Source organism: Euwallacea fornicatus, chromosome 5 (genome assembly GCF_040115645.1).
Source record: "Euwallacea fornicatus isolate EFF26 chromosome 5, ASM4011564v1, whole genome shotgun sequence".
In the NCBI taxonomy this organism is placed as follows: Eukaryota; Metazoa; Arthropoda; class Insecta; order Coleoptera; family Curculionidae; genus Euwallacea; species Euwallacea fornicatus.
The window spans coordinates 2,585,673-2,607,057 of NC_089545.1; the positions used below are offsets into that span (position 1 = coordinate 2,585,673).

The 21,385-nt window shown below is 34.5% G+C and overlaps 2 protein-coding genes across 14 annotated transcripts; one reads left to right on the plus strand and one right to left on the minus strand.

Annotated features, from left to right (window-relative positions):
- The first annotated feature begins 1,658 nt into the window (after positions 1-1,658).
- On the plus strand, positions 1,659-17,082 carry LOC136339377 (fibrillin-1-like). 12 transcript variants are annotated; one of them, XM_066282578.1, is made up of 6 exons: positions 1,659-2,177; positions 2,241-2,579; positions 5,635-5,805; positions 6,477-6,602; positions 6,663-6,797; positions 7,147-8,352. In XM_066282578.1, the coding sequence occupies exons 3-6, from the start codon at positions 5,724-5,726 to the stop codon at positions 7,245-7,247; spliced, it is 444 nt and encodes a 147-aa protein (XP_066138675.1). In that variant the 5' UTR covers positions 1,659-2,177; positions 2,241-2,579; positions 5,635-5,723; the 3' UTR covers positions 7,248-8,352. The 12 variants fall into 12 exon arrangements, with proteins under 12 accessions (XP_066138675.1, XP_066138679.1, XP_066138670.1 ...); XM_066282579.1 differs by lacking the exons at positions 1,659-2,177; positions 2,241-2,579 and adding exons at positions 2,603-3,032; positions 5,475-5,576; XM_066282582.1 differs by lacking the exon at positions 2,241-2,579.
- LOC136339376 (prion-like-(Q/N-rich) domain-bearing protein 25) lies at positions 17,068-20,995 on the minus strand. Of its 2 annotated transcripts, none has more exons than XM_066282570.1 (6): positions 20,128-20,995; positions 19,881-20,027; positions 19,042-19,182; positions 18,449-18,709; positions 18,205-18,363; positions 17,068-17,804 (listed from the first exon to the last, which is right to left on the minus strand). In XM_066282570.1, exons 1-6 carry the CDS (start codon positions 20,243-20,245, stop codon positions 17,620-17,622), a joined length of 1,011 nt encoding a protein of 336 aa, XP_066138667.1. In that variant the 5' UTR covers positions 20,246-20,995; the 3' UTR covers positions 17,068-17,619. The 2 variants fall into 2 exon arrangements, with proteins under 2 accessions (XP_066138667.1, XP_066138668.1); XM_066282571.1 differs by having other exon boundaries at positions 20,149-20,511.
- Positions 20,996-21,385: the final 390 nt, after the last annotated feature.

Consider the following 21,385-nt stretch of genomic DNA (forward strand, 5'->3'; position numbering starts at 1 on the left):
ACTGTTTAAGAGGTTAAGGTTCGGTCTTTTCTTTACGTTCTCATATTATTTTCTTAAAGATTCAATTGTCTGTCGGCCAAAACGCATGTTATTTTGAGAAAATGCATTGAATTTCCTCGTTATATTCAACTAGACCATTCTAGACAGTAATATTCCTGTATAGGTAGGTTGTTTCTTTTTTTGAAATTTAATATTTTGGAGGTTCGTTTTTTTCAATGCTCCCTCTATTCACTCTTACGAATATATTCAATATCGCCAAACTAGCAATAAAGAACTGGGAAAATTTTTCACAGAGCTACCTTAAGGATGAGTCAATCTTAAACTACTCTATACTCAGGGTGTTTTCTGAAGGATAAGTCACTTTCGGTAAATGCGGAAATGGAATTTAAACGTTCGTATATACAGCGCGTTTCATAATAATATGTCATATATTCGGGGGGTGAATGTGTGGATGAGTAAAAAAAAATGTTACTGGAACATGGGTTCGTTTTCGTTTCTTGTAACTTGTATTTTTTTTCTTTAACTTTCCAAGTTACGTTTCGTCCTATAGGCTTCGGAGCACTGGCAAATTATAACAAATTTTCGTAATACTTTTAGTAAGATCAACAAATATGAAAATATTATTGAAAATATACCAAATTACGATATAATCAAGATATAAGTACTAATACGTGCGTTATTTTTCTTTACTTATTTCAGTTCAAGATATCACAGATTAGGCATGAAAAATACAGTGCACCCAAGCAAACGATGTCAATTAAAGCACAAAAAATGCAAACCAAATTGCAGTTTTAAAGCAGGCTCATATCATCGGTCAGGTTCCGTTCTAATCTTGGTCAAATCTGATTTACTACCATACATGTTGTATTGGTTGACTGTGATTTGGCTGTGACTTCATGTGTGAATAAGGAACAAAAAATTAATGTTCAGTGTTTGACCTAATGGTGACCAGACTCCGATCTGACCGTGACCGGAATATAACATGACCGTGATTATATTGTGACCTGACCGATCCATAATACGACTGTATGACGCTGAATATGGCGCATGCAGCCATAACAAATATGGATTTTCTGCCTGTAGATTTGTGTTTTGGATGATTTAAATTATCCATAGAGTGTCTGTATGATGCTTTATAATCTTCTTTTTCCGATTAGTAATTTCCGAATTTTCATCTAAATAGAAAAAATTTTAATCGGAATATTTAGCTTTGCGTCTCTTATCAAACCGTTTACGATATCTTCATGCTGGACATTTTCACGTTATGTACAATCTAACCGTTTTGCCTGCTAATCAAACTCTTAATCAAGCCGTCTTAAAGTGAAACATTGGCTCGCTCACAGAGAAGCTTTGTTGAACTATTTTTATTATAATTTCAACATGTCGCAACAACAGAGAATCAAATATCCATAAGATCTGCATCTCTTTTCGAGACGTTTCTAGTGCGGAACAACATTTAATGTAGGAAATGTAGTGTCTACATCGAAGAAATTCTAGAAACATGTTGCAACAGCAAATGTTGTTCCTTAAAGCGTTGCGCTAAGCTGAGCTGCGCCGCGCTGAACTGCGCAGCTCGGCGAGGAGTGGCATTGACTAGCGCTGAATGTTTGAAAGAAAATTTGAATCTGTGCTTTGTTCCAGTTGGCGCAGTTCCGCGCAGATTACCTGTCGTATCTAACGCGTCGCATTGCGCAGAGTAAATTTTAACAACGTGGCGCGATCGGTCTGGAGCCGCCTAAAGACTATCGCTTATAAGTAGTACTATTGCATACCTATGACGCGTTGAGTCATTAAACAACTGTTTTCATTTACATTTTTGCATATAAATGTAAATGAAAATACGAACTCAATGTTAAATGAGAGAATTGCAAATTAATGTGTTAATATTGGAATTTATGTTTTCATACCAAAACATCATGTATGTTTATCGGTTTCAGGTTTATTTTCCCGGTTTGTAGTCGTTTCCCATAAATCTCTATACATAAAAAATTACTCACAACAGTTTATCTCAATGCTTGCCCGTTGTCGCACATAAATGTATATCAAAACTCGAATTTCCTGTAGCGATTTTAAAGCAATTAATACTTCTCCTATGAAGTGATTTTGCTCAGCAATGAGTGTGTGCATTCGAACTGAGCGATATGACCACCGAGCAACATTTCTAACTTAAAATTATCGTAAGTGCATATTATTTATTATTTTTTGGTAAAACGGCAAGTAATCACAATAAATATTTTCAGAAAATCCCCCGTAAAATTCCAGCCATTATGCTAACATATGCAAATTAACACCATCATAGCCTCCTTTAAAGCGCACCTACTTTCAATACCAACAGTTCATCTACATTTAGTATGTACTAACCCAGAACCATCCTACAAGTATGTGTTTTTCATGCAAATTGGCAAAATACAAACGAGTGTTTGTCTGAGTGTTAAAAGTGGACTGCGGTGGTGCAGACATTCGTCTGAACGCAAAGAGTGAAACAAGTAAGGAAAAAGTGAATGAAAATGCAGAAAACGTGTCGTTAAGTGCAGAAAGCAAGTTTCAACTTCCTTCATCGGGGTTTTCGGATGACTAAGGTAAGGGCAAGACATGAACCATTCGGCACATACATCTTACGGACATCACCCCGTATTAATACACAGCAAGAAATATGGAAATATGATCCTTCATTATTTCCAATGCTGAACTCGCGTTATGAAAAACAGATGACCGTGCTGAAAGTAACTACTTTCAAACTGATCTTTTTCGTGATAAAAAAAAAACAACATTCCACATGTAGCAACATATAAAGTATGTGTTGTTTGGAAGAATGGTCGAGGCAGATCACCACCATAGTGGAAGAACGCTAATTAGGCGAAACTATAGAATTAAAAATAATTGCTGGCAATTTTTGCGTGCGTTGTAATATGTTAATGAGGAAGGTGTCAATGGATTTACTAATGGTGTCTCTTCACATGAGAATAATCGAGGATGATGCAAATTTGTAGTGTGAGTTTTGTTTAAGTTTCTTGAGTGCAGCAGAGATAACGGTGAGTAGTCTAGGGGCAGACTTATCGGTAAGTAGATCTATTGTTTATTGAAAATTAGGTGATGTTCAGCACCCCACGATCAACCTGCTTTTCCTATAAAACCAAGTGGGATCAATGGATTACTTCTTGGACATTTTTTTCACGAGTAAAATTTTTCAAAATTAGAAAAAAATTTCTAAAGACTCTCAGCGCGTTGTTCTGGCAGCTGGGTAGGGTGGGATTCGCTTACAGCAATCCACTTACCCACTAAAATCTCCAGATTCCTTTCAGAAAACTGCACCAATCCGGAGGTGTCTCGGAAGATCAAAGCATCGGAATCGTCGAAGGCTCCGGTATTTTTGTTGTTTCGTTCCCGGTGACTACGAATTTACGTAAAGATCAAGAAAAGCTAAACATTTTTCCATCGTTTACTTTCAAATTGTTCCTTTAACTAGGACCAGACAATGCATAAGTTAAAAATGTTTTTTGAAGTTAATTCATCGATTTGCCGTCTATCCCTTCTTGTCAACTGCATTAATTCATACAAATATTCAGGGTTCATAAACAGTGGTTCGTTTTCTCAGTTCATATTTTTAACAATTTTTTTTATTAATAATTTTTTTCCTCCTTTTCACCCGTACAAACTAACAAACTCGAAATCGTTGTCTGATTTACTCAATCAGAAAACGCACAAATGATCAGTCGCTTAATTTTCCAAAACTTCTGCTCTGTATTGATCAAACCATCCTGTGAAGTGATCAACAAACAGTATCAATGAATCATTAAAATTGAGTGAAATGAATTTCTACAATTTCTAGGCATTGCCTGGGATAATTTTCGGACTAATTTTTAAGCCTTTTTTCCTATCTGTAGCGTTGCTCAGAGATATTTATCAAGATTTTATCAAAGAGTTTACGTTAAATTTGAATTTTTTAACTTCAAAAAATGTTACTTCTCAAACCTGCAATCGGGAGATTGATTATTCGTCGAATTTGAATAATTAGAAAAAAATACTGTGAAATCGAAATCACTTAATTTTTTGGTAGTTTTATTACAAAAGTAAAAATTATCTTTCGTGCGCTAAATACAGGGTGTCTCAGAATTATGTAGCACTATTTGAAGTATATATTTTCTAGTAGAAAATAAAGAAAGAAGTTCATGTAAGCATGTGTCCGATCTCGATCAGTAGCAGAGTTGAGGGGTGTGCGTGGTAGCGGGTGTTAAAAATTAAGAAAAATTCAGCATTATTTTATTAAGGTCGACGTACTAGTAATAGGTTTTTCAAATTTTATGTGCCTAGTAGGTTATAGGTGTTGCTTAATATGAGAGTAGCTGGCGCCCAACTACTATCCAGGGTAGTGTATGTTCTGAAGTCTTGGTCCATAAAGTGTTTTAGAAAATTTTGCTCTTAGGCCGTTAGTGAACTTTAATATTTTTCTTAAGTTCTTCAATCTATTACCTAAATTTTATCTTTCTTCATCTTTGGTTGAATTCTGTCCAATTTCCTCATAAATTAATTAATTCATAAATTCAATCAATTCTGCGAACCCCAGGGTTTTCGTTTTTTTTTTCGAATTTCTAAATTTCATTATTCTTTGACTCTTTCCACGCCATTTTTTAAAAACTGAATGGATTTCACAGTATTCGGTCACACGAATATGTAATTTGGCTAACATGAAACATCAAGTAATCATATAAAGTAGACGAATTAATCTCCCTACTGAACATTTCTTAGAGCGATAGATGAAAGCATTGTTTTACGATTAGCCAGAAAGTATGCACTTTTTGTTGAAGTTTTCTGCCTGAAAGTAGCGTTTTACCGGCCAAGGCCGGAAAGATGACACAAGGGATTGAAAAAACCATTTTCCAACCCCTCTTAGTTTGTTTTGCCATTTCGGGGAAACAATATTTTAAGGCTTTGAGGAATGTCAATGTTTTTGGATATCGGCTCTGCAGATTTGGGGAGTTAGTTTTGGAGTGTGTAATAGCTTAATGTGTATTACGTAATTGAGGAAATTAAATGCAAACATGAAGAAATCGGCAACTGATTAATTAATGGTGGAGTAATCTAAGTTTAGCAATAAATATTCAGAAAAATAATTTTCATGATCATATTTTCCAACGATTGCATTGCTTTTTTTCTATACTATATATGTGCATGATTTTGGGTCACATGCATAAGAGAAAGTTTTACAGAAGGGCAGTAAATTGCTCTAAAAAAGTATTAAAAGAGTGAAAATTCCCTGAGATTTACAATCCAAATGGTAAGTGAATGTTATTCCCATGAGATTTTTTTGTTTATGAAAAACCGTATACGGTACCTACATATTTATGTCTCAAGATTTGTATCTCTAATAAATTATATGACTTCGTTTTCACGTCTCGGTATATTAACTTTGTAAACACATAGTTTACCGATAAAGTATTAATCCAAATAAACAAATCAGTTCCCCAAATATTTAGGCACATCATCCCGGAAAGCATCATTCATTATATAGAACTGCTTCAAACCTTTTTCATAAAGCATTAAAGTGATGTCCTGGTACCGTTAGGTAACTCCATTAGGTACTTAAATATCAACAAAAGATTTAGGTAAGGCACATTGAATAATCTTATTTTTTAGGTTTGCAACTAATTTATAAAAGTACACCAACAGGCAATAGGAACTCAATTTTTGTATATGAAAATTGGATTATTTCAAGTATAATAACAATGGAGTGCACTACCTTCTCCACAGTAATTTACCTATTTATGGTCTGCGCTACCACCATGATTTTTGCCCAGCGAGGACAAGGTTCGTTTTTCTGCTATTTATTTTGTGCGACTAGTTTATGATTGAATATTGGGTGTAAATTGAAATTAAACGTAAACAAACAATTTTCCATTGGGAATTATGAGTATGTACTATGAGAGTAGCGAATATGAGTCATTGTGAAAAATATGAAGAATTGATGAAACTACAAGTAACTGATTTTTCTTTGTGGATCATTGTAAAAATAGTAATTAGGGGAAATATCTACAATGGAATAACGTTGATGTAGGAAAGCCCAAATCGCTATCTTTTATTTCAAATAATTCGCAAATTATAGCCCTTTAGACACTATGAAAAATAGAAGATTATAATAGAGCATCTCATTAAAAAAAAACATAAAATAAGCCTGCCACTCTATTATCAGCTAAAGGTGAGTGGTACAAATATTCTAGTTCACGCGCCCAACTATGTGTTTAGCTCTGCGAGTTTTCAGGGCTCACATAGAGCTCGCGCGAGAATTAATTTGGCTCGCCCGTAAAATTTTACTTCCCGATCTCGTTGCGTGAATAATTTTGTCAACCAGTGAATATTTCGCTAAGAGATTAAAGTCAAATTTGTTATAAAATTGAAATACTCTTTAAGATTGAGTTTGAAACTTGAAGTCAGGTAGTCTTCACACTTCCTGTCTCTACACTTCTGAGTATTTTTTACAGACTTAAACGGCCATTGCCTCCATATAACTCAATGCAAGAAAATAGGGTACATTTGTTCTAATAACAAAACATGCCAGTGTCGCCCAGGTTATCGCCCCAATGGAGAATGGACCAAGTGTGTTGGTTGTAAGGATCATTACATTCAAGCACAGAATTGTAAGCTACAATACTTTCCATTTGTTGCAGTAGTTGGATCTAAATGCTTTTACGACAGCCAATGTATAGAAGGTGCTTATTGCACCGGTGCTCAAGACTTTGAAAAGTGTAAGTGCAAAGACCAGGACAATTTCTACACCAGTGAAGATAACTTGCACTGCATCAGTGAGTACCGATCCATACAGCGTGTTCAAGAAGACATGGATCACTAGAATAATTAACTGATCGCGTTAAAGACTCACTTTTTGACTATGACGAATAGCTTTCTAATTATTTCGTAAGGACAAAATTGAAGTATTCGGTTATTTTGGACATATGCCAACGCAGTCGGGACTAGAAGTATAAAATTTCCATGCAGCTTTTATTTGACCTCTATATTGCACAAATCAACTTTATCGTCTCCTACTGTTTACAAGTTTACTAGGCTGTAAATATAATTTTGAACACGCTGTATATAAACATTGTAGATTTTTTGAGTATGACAATCATAATAAAATTGATTTTCCTACTGCAGATTCCTCGTATTCGATAAGAAGGAAATCTTCCGCTATGATCGTGTCAAATTTATCACTATTGTGGGCTGGTGTATTTCTGACTAATGGTTTGTTTCGATGACTCAAAGAGATGACGAGGATTAATTAGTGTCCTGTGACTGCAGTGATTGCTGACAGTTATTCTTGTTAAATTTAGTGCGCCTACATGGTGGTACCTATAAATTCGACGTACAGCCACAATCACGGCGCTAGGTGGATAGGAAAGTCAAGGAGAATTAACAAGCGTCCGCTTTAATATGCAATCATGACTATAACGTCAAAATGGTACTGAGTTGGCCTTTTGAAATGAATATGACGTGGACAACTGAAAATAAAATGACTATAGGATGAAGTACTTAAACAGAAATCCAAAGGTACTTCCAAGGTCATTTCGAATATCGGCATGTTCGTCGCAAACGTTATCGAAGGTAGTGAATGCTCTTTGATTTTCTTAACCACTCTGTTAAATAATGTCTACTCTAGAGTAATAGTGAATTTTAGGCATGAGAATAGCACGATTAAAAATTTCATAGGAGTGAGATGTATCCATTACGGACCATTCTGTATACCGTGCGTCTCAATGCACGGTGGTGGAATAATTTGTTAAAAAGTTAACAGAAGGGGGGAGGGATATTTAGGCCGCCTGGTACATCTAATATAGTTAGAAGAAGGAGAGATCGAACCTCAGGCTCCACCTCTATATCGTTGTGTAAATATGTAGGCAAATAACGTAGCTAGGTACCTATTATAATAAGTTATTAGTGTGTAATATTTTATGAAGGCAGTGCCATATCTTAAAGGCTCAAAATTTAGCTAAAAATATGAACATTTTGAATTTGTATAAATTGTTCAAATTTCGAAATGCACAATAGATGTTTTCACAGAGGGTTTAGAACCCAACATTCAAAACCGCTGCTGCAAGCGGTCCCGAATTGTGCGAGAGCAACGAACAAATGAGGACGTAAAAGTTGAGTTTCACGCCCTTGATGAAAAACTGTTATGCAGTCTCTTAACTATTTTCTAAGCAAAACTGTTATGATACTGCGGCCATAAATCAATTAGTATTGAATGCCAAAGCTGTAACACAAAACGTATATCTAAGTTCATCATTAGTTACCGTTTTAGTATACGATTAAATTAGCTGTTGGTTGTTACCTAATTGTTCATTAAAGACAATCCTGATTAAAGATCGTTGTCTTCCATTATTAAAAGATTTTACAGGGCATTTCGAAATTGATAATCAAACATGATAGACCATACAGGGGACGTTAAAATATTGCCAATATCTGCTAGTATTTCATGATTTCTTTTACAGGTCTGACTTTCTTCTGAAAAAGTAGGGAGCGGAGTTGAAAAATTATTTTTTCTAATTTTAGGACACCCTACGTATCATTTTATGAAATAATAATAATCGTTTGAGTTATGCTTCAAAACAATTATCATGTTCTAAATACCGTAAGGAAATATGAACTTTAATTTGCTTGGAACATAATTGGTACATACAGCAATTTGGAATGTATACAGAGTTGCCAAATTCGTTGTTCACATACATATTTACTCAAGGCACTGTCCTCCTTGAGGAAAATTAGTCCTCAAGTAAATTTATTTTTGCTTTGTAGTGGTTATTTGAAAAAGTAGTTCAGTGGAAATCCAAGGTAACCCAGAAAACAAACAAAGGGTGTCAATCTAGTTGAAGGGGTGATACCGATGTTTTTTAATCGGAACTTGAAATCGATATAAGTTAGGAAGATAAATGGCTTCAATTTGAAATGACTCTTTTCATCATTACTACGAAGTTTTAATTTAATGTTGGTTTTTATGTAGCAAATAATAAATACGTTTAGGAGTTTTTGCATTTTAGGAGTTATTTTTATTACTTATGTGAAAAAACGTAGTTTTCCTAGTTTCTTCAAACCCGATTTTATGGAGAACTCGATAAAATTCTCTAAATTTGCCTTATCACATTTGCATGTCCTTTGACACACTGATTTGCAGTCGATCGAAGAACGCGAAGCGGAATTGAGTCCGCATTTTCCTTAAATTTGTCTCTGTTCGCATCCTCGCGAAATCAGCAAAATCACCTCAAATTGGAACGTGAAATTACGTTTTTTTTTTTAATATTATTGTTGTGTGCTATGAAGATTATCTTGTTTTATTTGTTTGAATATTTGTCCGGAGCCCATCTTATCTATGCCCGTGAGTAAAGTCTCCATTGCGCTTTCGCGCAAAAAACGCAACAATATATTCAACCGATTTTTAATTCGTTGCGGAGCGGCAAAATCGCAAATATGACCATTGCGAATTTCAGAGCTGACAATAGAATTTCATAGTAGAATTCGCAAATCGCGCTCCGAAATTTCTGTCAAAACGTGGTCTTAGTCCGGCTCTGGTCATTTTAAAAATTTTTGCTTCAGGATTTTTCGGAAAATTATTTGGATTACTTACCAGAACCACTGGCAGTCACCTCACGTTACGTCCTCAATCTGAAGGGATTTAATAATCCACAATTCGCCTGTGACCGAGTTAAACCCAGTAATTTTCGTAAAAAGCTTAATTTGACCAGCGCATACCAGTTTAAACGCTCACAAAGCGTGAATTCATATCATTAGAAACTCATAGAAATACGATTTTAGTTTCGGTCGAAACTTATAGAACGCCCTGTAGTTTTAGTATTAACGACGCAACGCTCACAAAGCGTAAATAGAGTGTACGGTGCTGCCTGTAAGTCTCCCGTGTTAGCACTCTACATTTCGTGACGCAACACCCTGTAGATTTTTTGTATGGGACGATCAATCTCTGGTTTCCCGAAAGGAGGTGTTATTATAGTAGAAACAAAGTGTCGAAAAAACTCTATAGAAAAGTTTTAACGGTTAGTTTTGAAAAATTACCGTAGCCTATGCTAAATCTCCTTTCTTTTATTCACACATCCAAAAGGGGGTTGATACCTGGTAGGCACGTTGAACCCTCCTACAGTGTGCTTTGCACACAGTTAGTATTCAGTGGCATAATAGCTCAGTGGAAGTGTGCAAAGAAACTTAAAAAGGACTTTTCGTCATATAAAACCTTCGCGTTTCGGTGAACCAATTACCTTTTTACAAACTCACATAATCGAAAATAAAATAATTAATCACAATTGTACATTCGGTGCCACCTGTGAGGAATATTACATGCCGCGGCATTTTACTAGGTAAACATTTAACAAACGTACGTGGACCATTTTGGTCGTAATTTTATCAAAGTTCCTGCTGATAACGAACGGTCCAAAGAGGGGACCGAGAGGAACAGGATCCCCCGCTTTGGCCCCATTCCCGCGTAGTAAGTGCGTAGTATCCCGACTTCAGTCGCAGGAACGAGAATGTTCCCATTGATAAAATCTGAATGCAAGCGAAACACATTTCGTACAAAAACGTGCACTTTTTGATATCTGATTTCCTTGCATGAACTGTGCAATATTAACGTTGTTAAAGCACCTTTCAGTATCAATTTGTCTGATATTTGAAAATTGCAAAGGTAGGTACAGATTTACTGTGATCCCTTTTCAAAGTCGTTTTACGTTCCTATTGGAACGATCTTACTATACCTATAAAAATACAAAATGTTCCGGAAATGCATGTTACAAATGGTATCATTAGATTATTTGGGTAAAGAATGTGAGGGAATGAATGATTGGGTAATGAAGATTGATAGTATGAATGATTTGGAAAAAATGTCTCGTTTAGACGTTAGTGGCGGTCACACATCTTGAAAAAAAAAACATGTTTTTTGCTATATCTGAAGCATGTTTCAATGGATCTTTGCAAAACCCATTGTTCATTTATTCATTAGTGCAAGAGTAATTTTCATGTAATATTCGTATCTATTCGTAATGCGCAAGTGGTCAGTTCTTAGCAATTTTTATACACAAATTACCAGAACTTTTCACTGAGTAGCTGCATCGTATTGATTTTTTTTTGTGATGATACATTAGCCGTACCTTCAACTTTTCTATTCTTTGGAAACTTCGCGTACAGTTAACATTTCACGCTGAGAAAAAAATTTGTGCATTATACAGAATGCCTATTTTTCATCACTTTGATAACTATCGATACTTTGCGATGTGAACGATGATGTCACTGATAGAAAACGTCTCAAAATTTTATCAAAATGTTTAAGTTTTTTTTAGTTGTTTTTTTTTTAATTAATAATGGCGTTTTCTGATGAAAAAATGATGGACATGGTTAAAATTTTGGATTTTTCACTATTTATTTAAATTATTTTTTATTAGTGCATTTATTTTTTTTATTAGTTCAGTCTTCGGCACAGATTAGAAGGGCTGACCTGTCATTCAACTGTGAAACCATTTGCACGAAAACTGAAAAAAAAATTTATCAAAAGAACGCCATTATTGATCTCAAAAGAAACTTGAAAAATTGTTGACAAATATTCGCGACATTTTCCATTAGTGATATCACCTTTCACATCGACAAGTATCGACAATTGTATTATCGAAGTCATTGCAAATTGGTATTCTATCTGAGAAAAGAGAATAATTTTTTGTGGTATAAAATTTCGAACGCACGAAAATTTTCCAAGAGATGGAAAAGTTGGAGAAAGAGCTTACGTATTACCAGAAAATAATCAATGTGATGCAGCGATGCAGTAAACAGTTATGATCAATTTTCTACGAAAAATGCTAAGAACTTGCCCCTTGCACATTGCGAATAGACATGAATGTTGGATGGAAATAATCCCTCTACTAATAAATAAATGCACAAAGGGTTCCATTGAAATCTATTGAAGCATTCTTCAGATACAACAAAAACTACTTTTTTTCAAGAACTTTGACTGCCAATAGTATCTAAACGAGATACTTTTTTCAAATAATTTTATTAGCTGAAATATTATCATATATTGACCCAAATAATCTGATGATACCATTTTTGACATGTATTTTCGGGATACTCTGAAAACTAGCAAGGATCGAATTACTATGTCAAAAAATATTGCAATTCGCATGTTTTAATACTCCAAATGAGCATTTTTTATCTATTTTAAGCGGAATTTTAATTATAGATTCCATTAAAAGGATTAACGTTATGAAAATTTTCCAAGAGACCTATTTTCATAGAAATATAGAGCATTGAAAAAAATTATTTATATTAAAAAAAACAATAGCGTATAATTTTTTTCGTTTAAAATGTTCAGGGTCACGTCAATGGGGCCGCCACTGATGAAATACAGAATATTGTTCTCTCCTCAAAATATGCATCTTTATCCCTATTTTGCGACCCCTAATTTTCATAAAAGTATTTAGTATCAGAACAGACTTATTAGAAAAACACCGTATTTCAGACAGAGAGTTGAAACGAAACTATCTTCATATGAACTTTTTTCTTATAATTAACCATAAATTCACGCCCTAAATTTTTTACATACTATTATGAAAGCCATGTATATTATAAAAAAAACTTTTTGAAAAGATTTTAGGCAATATAATACTCATCTCCCGTCAGTTTTGTCCTACTAATTGCCCTGCTATCTCTCCATTATTGCCGTTTAATGGGCTCTAATAGACCCTGACCTATCTTTCCCTCCATTATGTTTACAAGACAAATACTTTTTATTTTTCCTTATTACCTTTGTAATTATCTTGGGTGTGCTGGCAAATGTAGTCATGGACTCAATAATTAATTGCACTATTCGTACTATTTAAATAATATGGGCGGGGCCAAGAAGGGATATCATCAGTCACCACTGCACACCCAGGTACTGCAAAAAAAAATGGAATTTTACCTGAAAAAATCATAAAATATGGGCCTGAATTAAAACTTTGTACATATTGGGCTCGGCTGTAGACCTTCATATTGTGAAAGTCACTTCTAAATGGGGCAAAAAAGTGTTCTAACATTTTTCCGACAAAATCTGAAACGTTATGTCATCATTTAAAAAATAACATTTTCACAAACTTATAACAGGCAAAAAAGTCTTACCAAATTCATAATTTTTTTTTTTGAATCTTAAATGATATTCAGACCTTGACTAAATAACTTTTCGTTTTAGACCGACAAGAAATACATAGAGAGGTACCACCGCAGCACATCGACGGGCAGTAGGTACCCACAAGGATAACCGGCCGTCTCACACCACATGAAAGAAAAGGTCGGTGAATCAGTCATGGAGTGCACCGATTTGATCATATTGGTTTGTTTATTAATGGCCTGCGGAACTACCACGCTTCTTGCCCAGCAAAGACAAGGTTCGTTAATTTTGTTTACCTTTTTTCTGCTTATAGAAGATTATTGCGTGTAAATTGGTGTGAAACGTGGAAAAAGTGGTCTTTGGGATACCAGACGAATGTGTGTCGGTAATTGCTTTGGGCGCTCTTGAAATGTTAGATTTGATTAGTGCGCAGACGTGATTTTGCGTTGGGTTACTGCTGCTAAATGTGAGTTACCTGCGCAGAGGGGTAAATGTCAAAGAAAACGTTTATGCTCTTTAAACAATTTGGTTAAAAAATATATATGTGGTGTTGGGCATTTAGATGCCCACTAGTGGTATTTCGTTCTTCTCTTCAGCTCCCTTATCAGTGCCGTAGTTTTCTTTGTGATAAAAAAAAATAAATCCATCCTTCAATGGAGGCAAATTACCGCTATATTTTTATTATTTTTTTTAATTTTTCTTCACTCTAGGTAGATTAATATCCTCCCCACCTCCTTTAAAATATCGAATTCGCTTATATTATTTTCCAAAGTTCAGATAACATATTTGATGCAATAAACTAATGGCAATTTAATACCAAGACCTTATTAGAAATAATTGCATCGTTTTGCATTGCAAAGTTCAAAGAATTTCAGCTCCTTTGTTAATGCGACCATGTACCTAGAAAAGCATTATTATATTCAAGTTATACGCTTGGTGGGTATTAGCTGTTAACCAGCCCAGCTACTACAATTTCAACAGCAACATTTTGTAGAGAAACGTGTTATGAATTATTTATCAGCTGAGTATTTGTCTGAGGAAGCACGAATTACCCAAAAAAATTGCAGTAAATACTTTTTTGTGTAATTTAGACACGAAATTATTGCTATCTATTCCGTACTCGAAGATAAGACCTGTAATTAATTTAATTCAATTAATGTTAAAAAAAACACATTTTCACGATGTCCAACGTTTTGCAAAATTATTAATGCCTGTGATGTCGCACAACTGGACATCATGAATTTGTGTGGGAGAGTATGTATTGGTACCATTCAGTATTTCAGGTCGACTTAATTTTTCGTAATGTTTCCTCATTTGTTGAGAATATTAGAAAATGGTCAATTTTTTCACACATGGAAACTGTCACAGCAGATTTATTCGAATACTTATTGTTTCAAAAAACTATTTAAAAAATCTTAAATTTAGATAAAGGGCACTCACGGAGCAGACTCACTTAGGCACGTGTAGAAAGTAGTTTTTCAATCCCCTTATAATGGATTGAAACTGGACGAGAACTCTATACTCAATTTTCTTAACTATCTGCTCAATTTAATGACTATTTATTTTCATTACGCATTTAATCATGAAAACTCTGTTCCAGATTTAAACGGCCGTTGTCTTCACGTAAGCCAATGCAACAGAATAGGGTACTTCTGCTCAAGCAATAGGACATGCCAATGCGGGCCAGGGTATAAACCCAACAGGCAATGGACGAAGTGTATAGGGCGTAAGTATCTTTAAAAACAATCAGATGAGATTAAAAATACCTTTTTTTATCCTAATTCAGAATGGTTGTGGTCACTTTGCCGCACTGTTAGCACCTTGGTTATGATTTGTATTACCGTACTGCTACGGTTATTTTTTCTTTTATGCTACTATTTTACCGCTCAATGCTGGTAAGCTAGCTTTAGACAATCTTAAAAATTACTCGGGAAATCTTGATTTTTTTACGCTACATCTCATACAAGAATTTCATTGTACCTGAAAAAAAACCTGAAAATGTTGATTTCTGGCTTTAACTGTGTAATATAATTATTGGCACTAGTAGGGTAAACGAATATTTTTGTTTCAGACGTAGGTTCCAGATGTGTATATGACAACCAATGTATTGAGGGCGCTTACTGTACCGGTACCGAAGGGTGGGAAATGTGTAGATGCAGAGAACAAGACGATTACTATCCTAGTGAGGACAACTTGTACTGCGTTAGTGAGTATCGACGAATTGCGTTTGACTCCTTAAGAATAGCGATGTATAATAAAATACAAAAGATCGTCCCATTGCAGATTCTTCAGGTTCAGCAGTTGGACAACTTTGGACTATGTGGGCATTAAGCTTAGGAGTCTCGGGTGCCCTCTACTTTAATACTTAAACTATGTTTTTATGAAAGAGGTAAAGTTGCAGTGTTTTTCGTTAAGAGTTTTAACTCGTCTCAAGTATGCAGGCCCAGGCAAAAGTAGGGAAAAAATTCATTCAAAACTGATGCCATATTATCTGGAAAATGCGCATTTTTAAAATAATAAACGATATACACTGGGTAGCACAAAAATGATAACGACTTTATTTCTTCAACGAGAAAGCCAAAACGTTTATTTTGGTTTTCGAATCTACATAAAATTCTAATCATATCCAATAACACATTTTAGCTTTTTTCACAAACTCTTGGCAGTTCGAATTTCCATTTGAACAAATAAAGTTATTTTCATTTTTGTGACACTCTGTATATCTTCTTTATTATTTGAAAAATGCGTATTTAAACATTCGAGTATTTTTCCGGAAATAATTTCAAAGTTTTAAATGAAATGGTGCTATATTTTTGCCGCGCCCTGTATAGGCCAAAATAGGAATTCGTCATTCCTAAGCGGTATGTACTAACGAACTTTTTTTAGTTACGTTTTTTAGTGTTGTTTAATTTTGTTAAATTATTATTTTTGTGTTAGTGAACGGTGATATAATTTTCAACTAAAAGTGTGATTATTCGGTTGGAATTTGATGGGTACTTAAGAATTATTTTTTACACGTAGGTAGTAATATATTACCTTTTCTTATATATATTTTTATAGTTAAATTATTAAGCTCTTCTATTTCTACCATTGATACACAGGGTGTTCAATTTTCGTTGTTTTTGCTGGATATCTTACTTGTTAAAGAAGTAACAGAATATAATTTTAAAGAGAAAATGATATAAAATCTCATTTTTGTTACTTATTGCTTTTTTTGATTAATCGAATTTTAAATCAAAAACTTTCTTGGGTAGCGTTTTTCACTTATCAAAAAATTGAAAAAACTGCGTTCTGAACATATCAAATTTCAAATTGCTTTATGCAATGAACATCAAAAAGGCGAAAAAAAATGTTTCTGTCATTGTTTCTTTCTCAAAAAAGTAACAATCATTCACGAAAACCGCATCTTCTTTAATAAATTAGGTATCTGGGAAACCCATCACAAATAAGATATTGTGTATATACAAAGGTATGCGCGTAGTAGAATCATTCAAAGATTTAATTTATTTCTCTAATAGTTAGAGAGGCCATAATACTACTTGTTAAAAAGTAGTTGCTGTTGTGTCATATTTTCTAAATGTCTATATTTTATTTAGACACAGTTGGGTTTTGAACAAAAATGTCTATTTAAGTTTTACAGTAGAAAATAGAATTTGTTCAAGCTGATGAAGCATTAAAGTTTTTTTTAAATATTTTTACTAATTAAAGTGAGAATTGACTACAAAAAATGTAAAAAAAAGGAAATTTTGGTTTTGTATGCATCGTTCATTTCCATTAGTCTTTATATCGTTAGATCTCCATGATTCTATGTTTAAAATACATATTACTTACGAACCAAAGCTGTAAATATACTTACTTGTTAGGTATAGGATTAAAATGCGCTCTATAACTGTTAGTTGTTTAATAAAGACATTTTGATTTTTTTATAAAAAAATAAACGTTAATTTTCAAATTGATAATTATCGTTTGATTTATTCGCAACATATGTTTCACATTCACATTATAAATTCTTTATTATCAAAATAAGCGTCACAGTAACTTACAAACTACTAAACGTTAGAGGTCTTAATAATAAAAAATTCTGTTTAAATGAAAACCCCATTTGTACTTTCTTGCCTTTGCATAGAAATCAATGGCGTATTTGGGTATACGCGCCAGTGCGGCAATATGGTAACATTGTTTGTCAGTCCTTTTTTTTTAATTGAAACAGGCACAGATAGCTTTTGTCGATCATTTGCCGCACTCAGTGGGCACTTTTGGCTACTCGAATTCGCCATAAGAAATTCTACCAGCAGCTTTTATGCATAAAAAAAAATCTAAACAGTGTAGGGATTTTAGAAATGCCTTTAATGAATCTTGATTGCCAGGCTATCTATGAAGATGCCTGTAAAAAACTAACTGAAGTGGAGAAAATTAGCGCTCGTAGGAATTTTCAGACGGAACTAACGTAGCGTTGATTTATAGATAAGCTGTCCCTAATTATGAATCAGAAACACTCACATTAATAAATTAAACAATGGCAAGATAACAAAAAAATGTAAAAATACGTTAATATAGAACTTCACAGATGAGCAAGCAAGTCGTCCTTCTGGATCTGAGACTCCTGGTAGGCACTGACAGACACCTTCCACGCATTCAGCCATACCTCGGTAATTATCATTGGGAAGACACTCTTCTGTGGCTAAAGCCAAATAGAAAAAAAACTCTAGATTTTATATTAAAAAAATAAAATGCAAAAGAACACTTTACTGTGATAAACAGAATAGGAAATCGTAAATTTTCAATATTGGGCGGTAGCATAAAAACATTTAAGCTATAAAGCTTTTGATAATTTTTATTAATTCCATCAGGGGGTTACTGAACGGATACAAATTGGGGATTACAGGAGAAATTTGTCTTTTACTGATGACTTTATATTCCTTAGAAAAATCGCATTTTGAGTGTTTTATACTGTAAAGTGCCTATGATTGCAAATATCCAATGCGCTTTGTGACGCCTCCCACGACATCGTAGGCAAGTTCTCAATTTTTGACGAACTTATTTTCGATTTACTTGCTGACGACAGAACAACATCTGCATACCTGAACAGGTCATTCCCACGCCTGCATCCCTAACACATTTATTCGCAAAACCATGGTACCCTTCTTGGCAGGTACATATTCCGCCAGAACACACACTATCACGGAGGTATTCTGAACACTGTGCGTTTTCCTCACATTGTTCATTGAAATATGTCGCAGCTAAAACGTTAAGAATTTTAAATGTTTTGTTATAGACGTTATTTGATTATTCTCTAGATAATAAGAATTTTGAACTTTGTGTCACCTTTCAAGCAGTTAGTACCATTACTGCTAATGACGTACGCCAAAGAGCATCTGCACACCTCTCTGCAGAGGCCATTTCCTATGAAAGAGCATTGGTAGTCATCTGTGCAAGTGTCTCCTAAATTTTTGACTACCACGCAGCGTTTTCGGTCAGTAGAAGGACGTTGCCCTAAATTGCATCGGCACTGACCATAGGTACAGTAGGCTCTAGTACCATCTTCCAACAAGCAATTTGCGTCTGTCCTGCAGAACTCTTCGAGCACTACCCCAATTAAAATAAGGTATTAACTATTTACTTTTGCACAGGGTGTCCCAGGGAAAATTGTGCACTCTGAATATCGTTTCTATTGTTTACTAAAAAAATCGCCAAAACACGTCAACCTTAATAAGGACAGGGATATCATTTGGTGAAAAAGTCATTTTCAAAATATCATCCTTTCAGCCCTGGAAATCACCCCTTTAAAATGTTCAAATTGGAAGACGGATTGTGTTACATCTCCTGTTCCTGTGGGACACCCTGTATCTATTGAACAATTGTGTTAATAACGACAATTCCAAACAGCGCAATATTAATTACAACGATTTGGTACTTACAAACAGCAGTATGACATCTTCCGTCTTGCTGGAAAAAGAAGGATCCCTTTTGGCAACCGCAGGTTGTGTCGCATTTTGCCAGAGATCCTAGATTATCCACACATTGTTCGTCTATTTGACATGGTTCGTTATGTTTGGCAACTAAGACAAAATCGAATATTTTTATATTTAAGAACTATCAAATCAAATTATGCTTGTTGGTTAGAAGTTAAAGAGCTGCATGGCGAAGCCCCTAAGGTGAAAATCTACAGGGTGTTACTTTTTCGTCGGTCTAGCCGCATTTTAGGGCTTCACTGTTTTTTAGTTTTTAAAAAATCAGAAATTGTTTTTCGGTTAAAATCCACAGAGTAATATCAATGGGGACGCCAATGGTAAAATTAATTTTTTTTCCTTTAAAAATGTGTCTATAAATTTCACGCTATCAAACGTCCATAAAAATATTTAATGCTCAAACGGACTTATTACAAAAAACTAAAAAAATAAATTTATATCAGTTTGCATTTCCGACAAGCGAGCGAAAACGGACTCTCATTTATATGAACTTTTTTCGCTTAAAATTATCCACAGATTCACCCCTTGAATTTTTGACATGCCATTATGAAACGCCCTGTAAAATAAGGGGAACGTGGTTAATCGCATGCACCTCCAATTCCTTAAATAACTCACGAAGTAAATAAGGGAATTTAAGTCGCTATACAATTACATAACGCAGATATTGAAAAAAATTTATATACGCACATACATAGATAGAGCCTGACATTGTAACAGAATCACTTAATCCTTCGATGCAGCTCTACACATTCGTTTCAATAAGCAGTACCACATGCATCTTAACTCACGTGTAAGGCAGGAATAGAAAGTCCTATTCCTCTGAAGCAACTCAAAGCCCATTTGGCACTTACAGAGACCTACTCTGTTATTGTCGTTGTCGTAGCAAAATGAATTATCTCTGCAATCGGCATCGACTAGACATCTTTGGTATGACACTACAATATAGAAAAATGACATACAGTTTATGACAATCGGCATTATTTATCGCTCACAAAAATCACCTCACATAAGATAGAGATAAAAATGTTCACCTACCTAGTGCTTCAGTGATCTTACCTAGTCTGGCCTCAATGTCAGCCTCGGATTCCTGAGGGCACACGTGATGGTAGAAGCACGAAAGAACTACAATTGTGCCGATTACCAGCCTAATCATGATTATAAGTTATATATATTATACTTCTTTTGACATATTACATATTTAATTCAGGCTGATTCGCTTCAACAAGAGGCAGATAACTGTTCCCTCATCTTCATTAGCAGGTTGATATTTTTATCATATTATCGTTATCAGTTTGCCGGATGATAATGGAAATCCGCGATACGTAAGTGAGGAAATTAGAACTATATTTATTTATTATTTCAAAATGACTCTAATGAGTAACGCTGTTGCGTAGCTCACTTACTCATGTCGTCTCGGAAAAACGTCGACGAGATAATACCACGAATTCTTCAAAAGGAAAATAGAAATGTTTTTCCGTCAATTCAACATTACAAAGTTTTTTTTTTAACTTATGCACACGAAATCGTCCATTAATGTCCCTAATTAATATATGATTCTTCATTAACTTTTGCGCGTTGTGATTGGGTTGGTGAGGCTGCGGCACCAATGATTGTTTCTATCTGACCAATTACAACACCTATTCTTGACACGTCATCGGCTCATCGCCGATCAATTTTTGACACAGAAACTTTCAATATACGGCTAAACTGGAAATCCGTGTTCAACAAGTAAAGTGACTTTTTAAATTTAAGGTCGAAATGTACTTTCGTTTTTTCGCGTTTCGGTCAACGGAAAATCGTCGTATATATTAATAATTTCATCTTTATTAACGTGTGAACATAATAAAATTGAAGAGCTTTATTAGAATTATAACTAGGGCTGTTAAGTCAATGATTTCAGGTGTCCCTAAAAAAAAGTCTCAATGGTTCAGGTCGGGATATCTGGGAGGCCACGGCTGCGAACCACATTTTCAACATTTTTTTTTCCGTTCGCCTCAGGTATTTTTAAGTAATTGCCTGATAGGAAAGGACTTTCACAATCAACACTGGAATAGCTGAAGCATTGATTTTTTTCAAAACCAGTAAACACTAAACGTCACATATGAAGATTTAAGACGCTGATTTCCTCTAGATATAAATTTCCATAGATTCAGGTCAAAGATTCTTCACCGTATACGATGCTACACACTAATTATTCGCGAATATGATTAAGATTTTGATCGTCAAGATAATAAAGATTCGTAACGAGGTCCCATTACGCATGTTATCGATCTGAATAATGCATATGTTGCTG

Coding starts and splice junctions, on each gene's coding strand:
- LOC136339377 (XM_066282573.1), top strand. CDS start 13,292: ATGAAAGAAAAGGTCGGTGAATCAGTCATGGAGTGCACCGATTTGATC. Junction 13,401..14,723: donor TCTTGCCCAGCAAAGACAAG/GTTCGTTAATTT, acceptor ACTCTGTTCCAG/ATTTAAACGGCCGTTGTCTT. Junction 15,330..15,391: donor GGACAACTTGTACTGCGTTA/GTGAGTATCGAC, acceptor AAAATACAAAAG/ATCGTCCCATTGCAGATTCT.
- LOC136339376 (XM_066282570.1), bottom strand. CDS start 20,245: ATGATTAGGCTGGTAATCGGCACAATTGTAGTTCTTTCGTGCTTCTAC. Junction 20,028..20,127: donor TAAGATCACTGAAGCACTAG/GTAGGTGAACAT, acceptor TCTATATTGTAG/TGTCATACCAAAGATGTCTA. Junction 17,805..18,204: donor CGTGGGAATGACCTGTTCAG/GTATGCAGATGT, acceptor ATTTGGCTTTAG/CCACAGAAGAGTGTCTTCCC.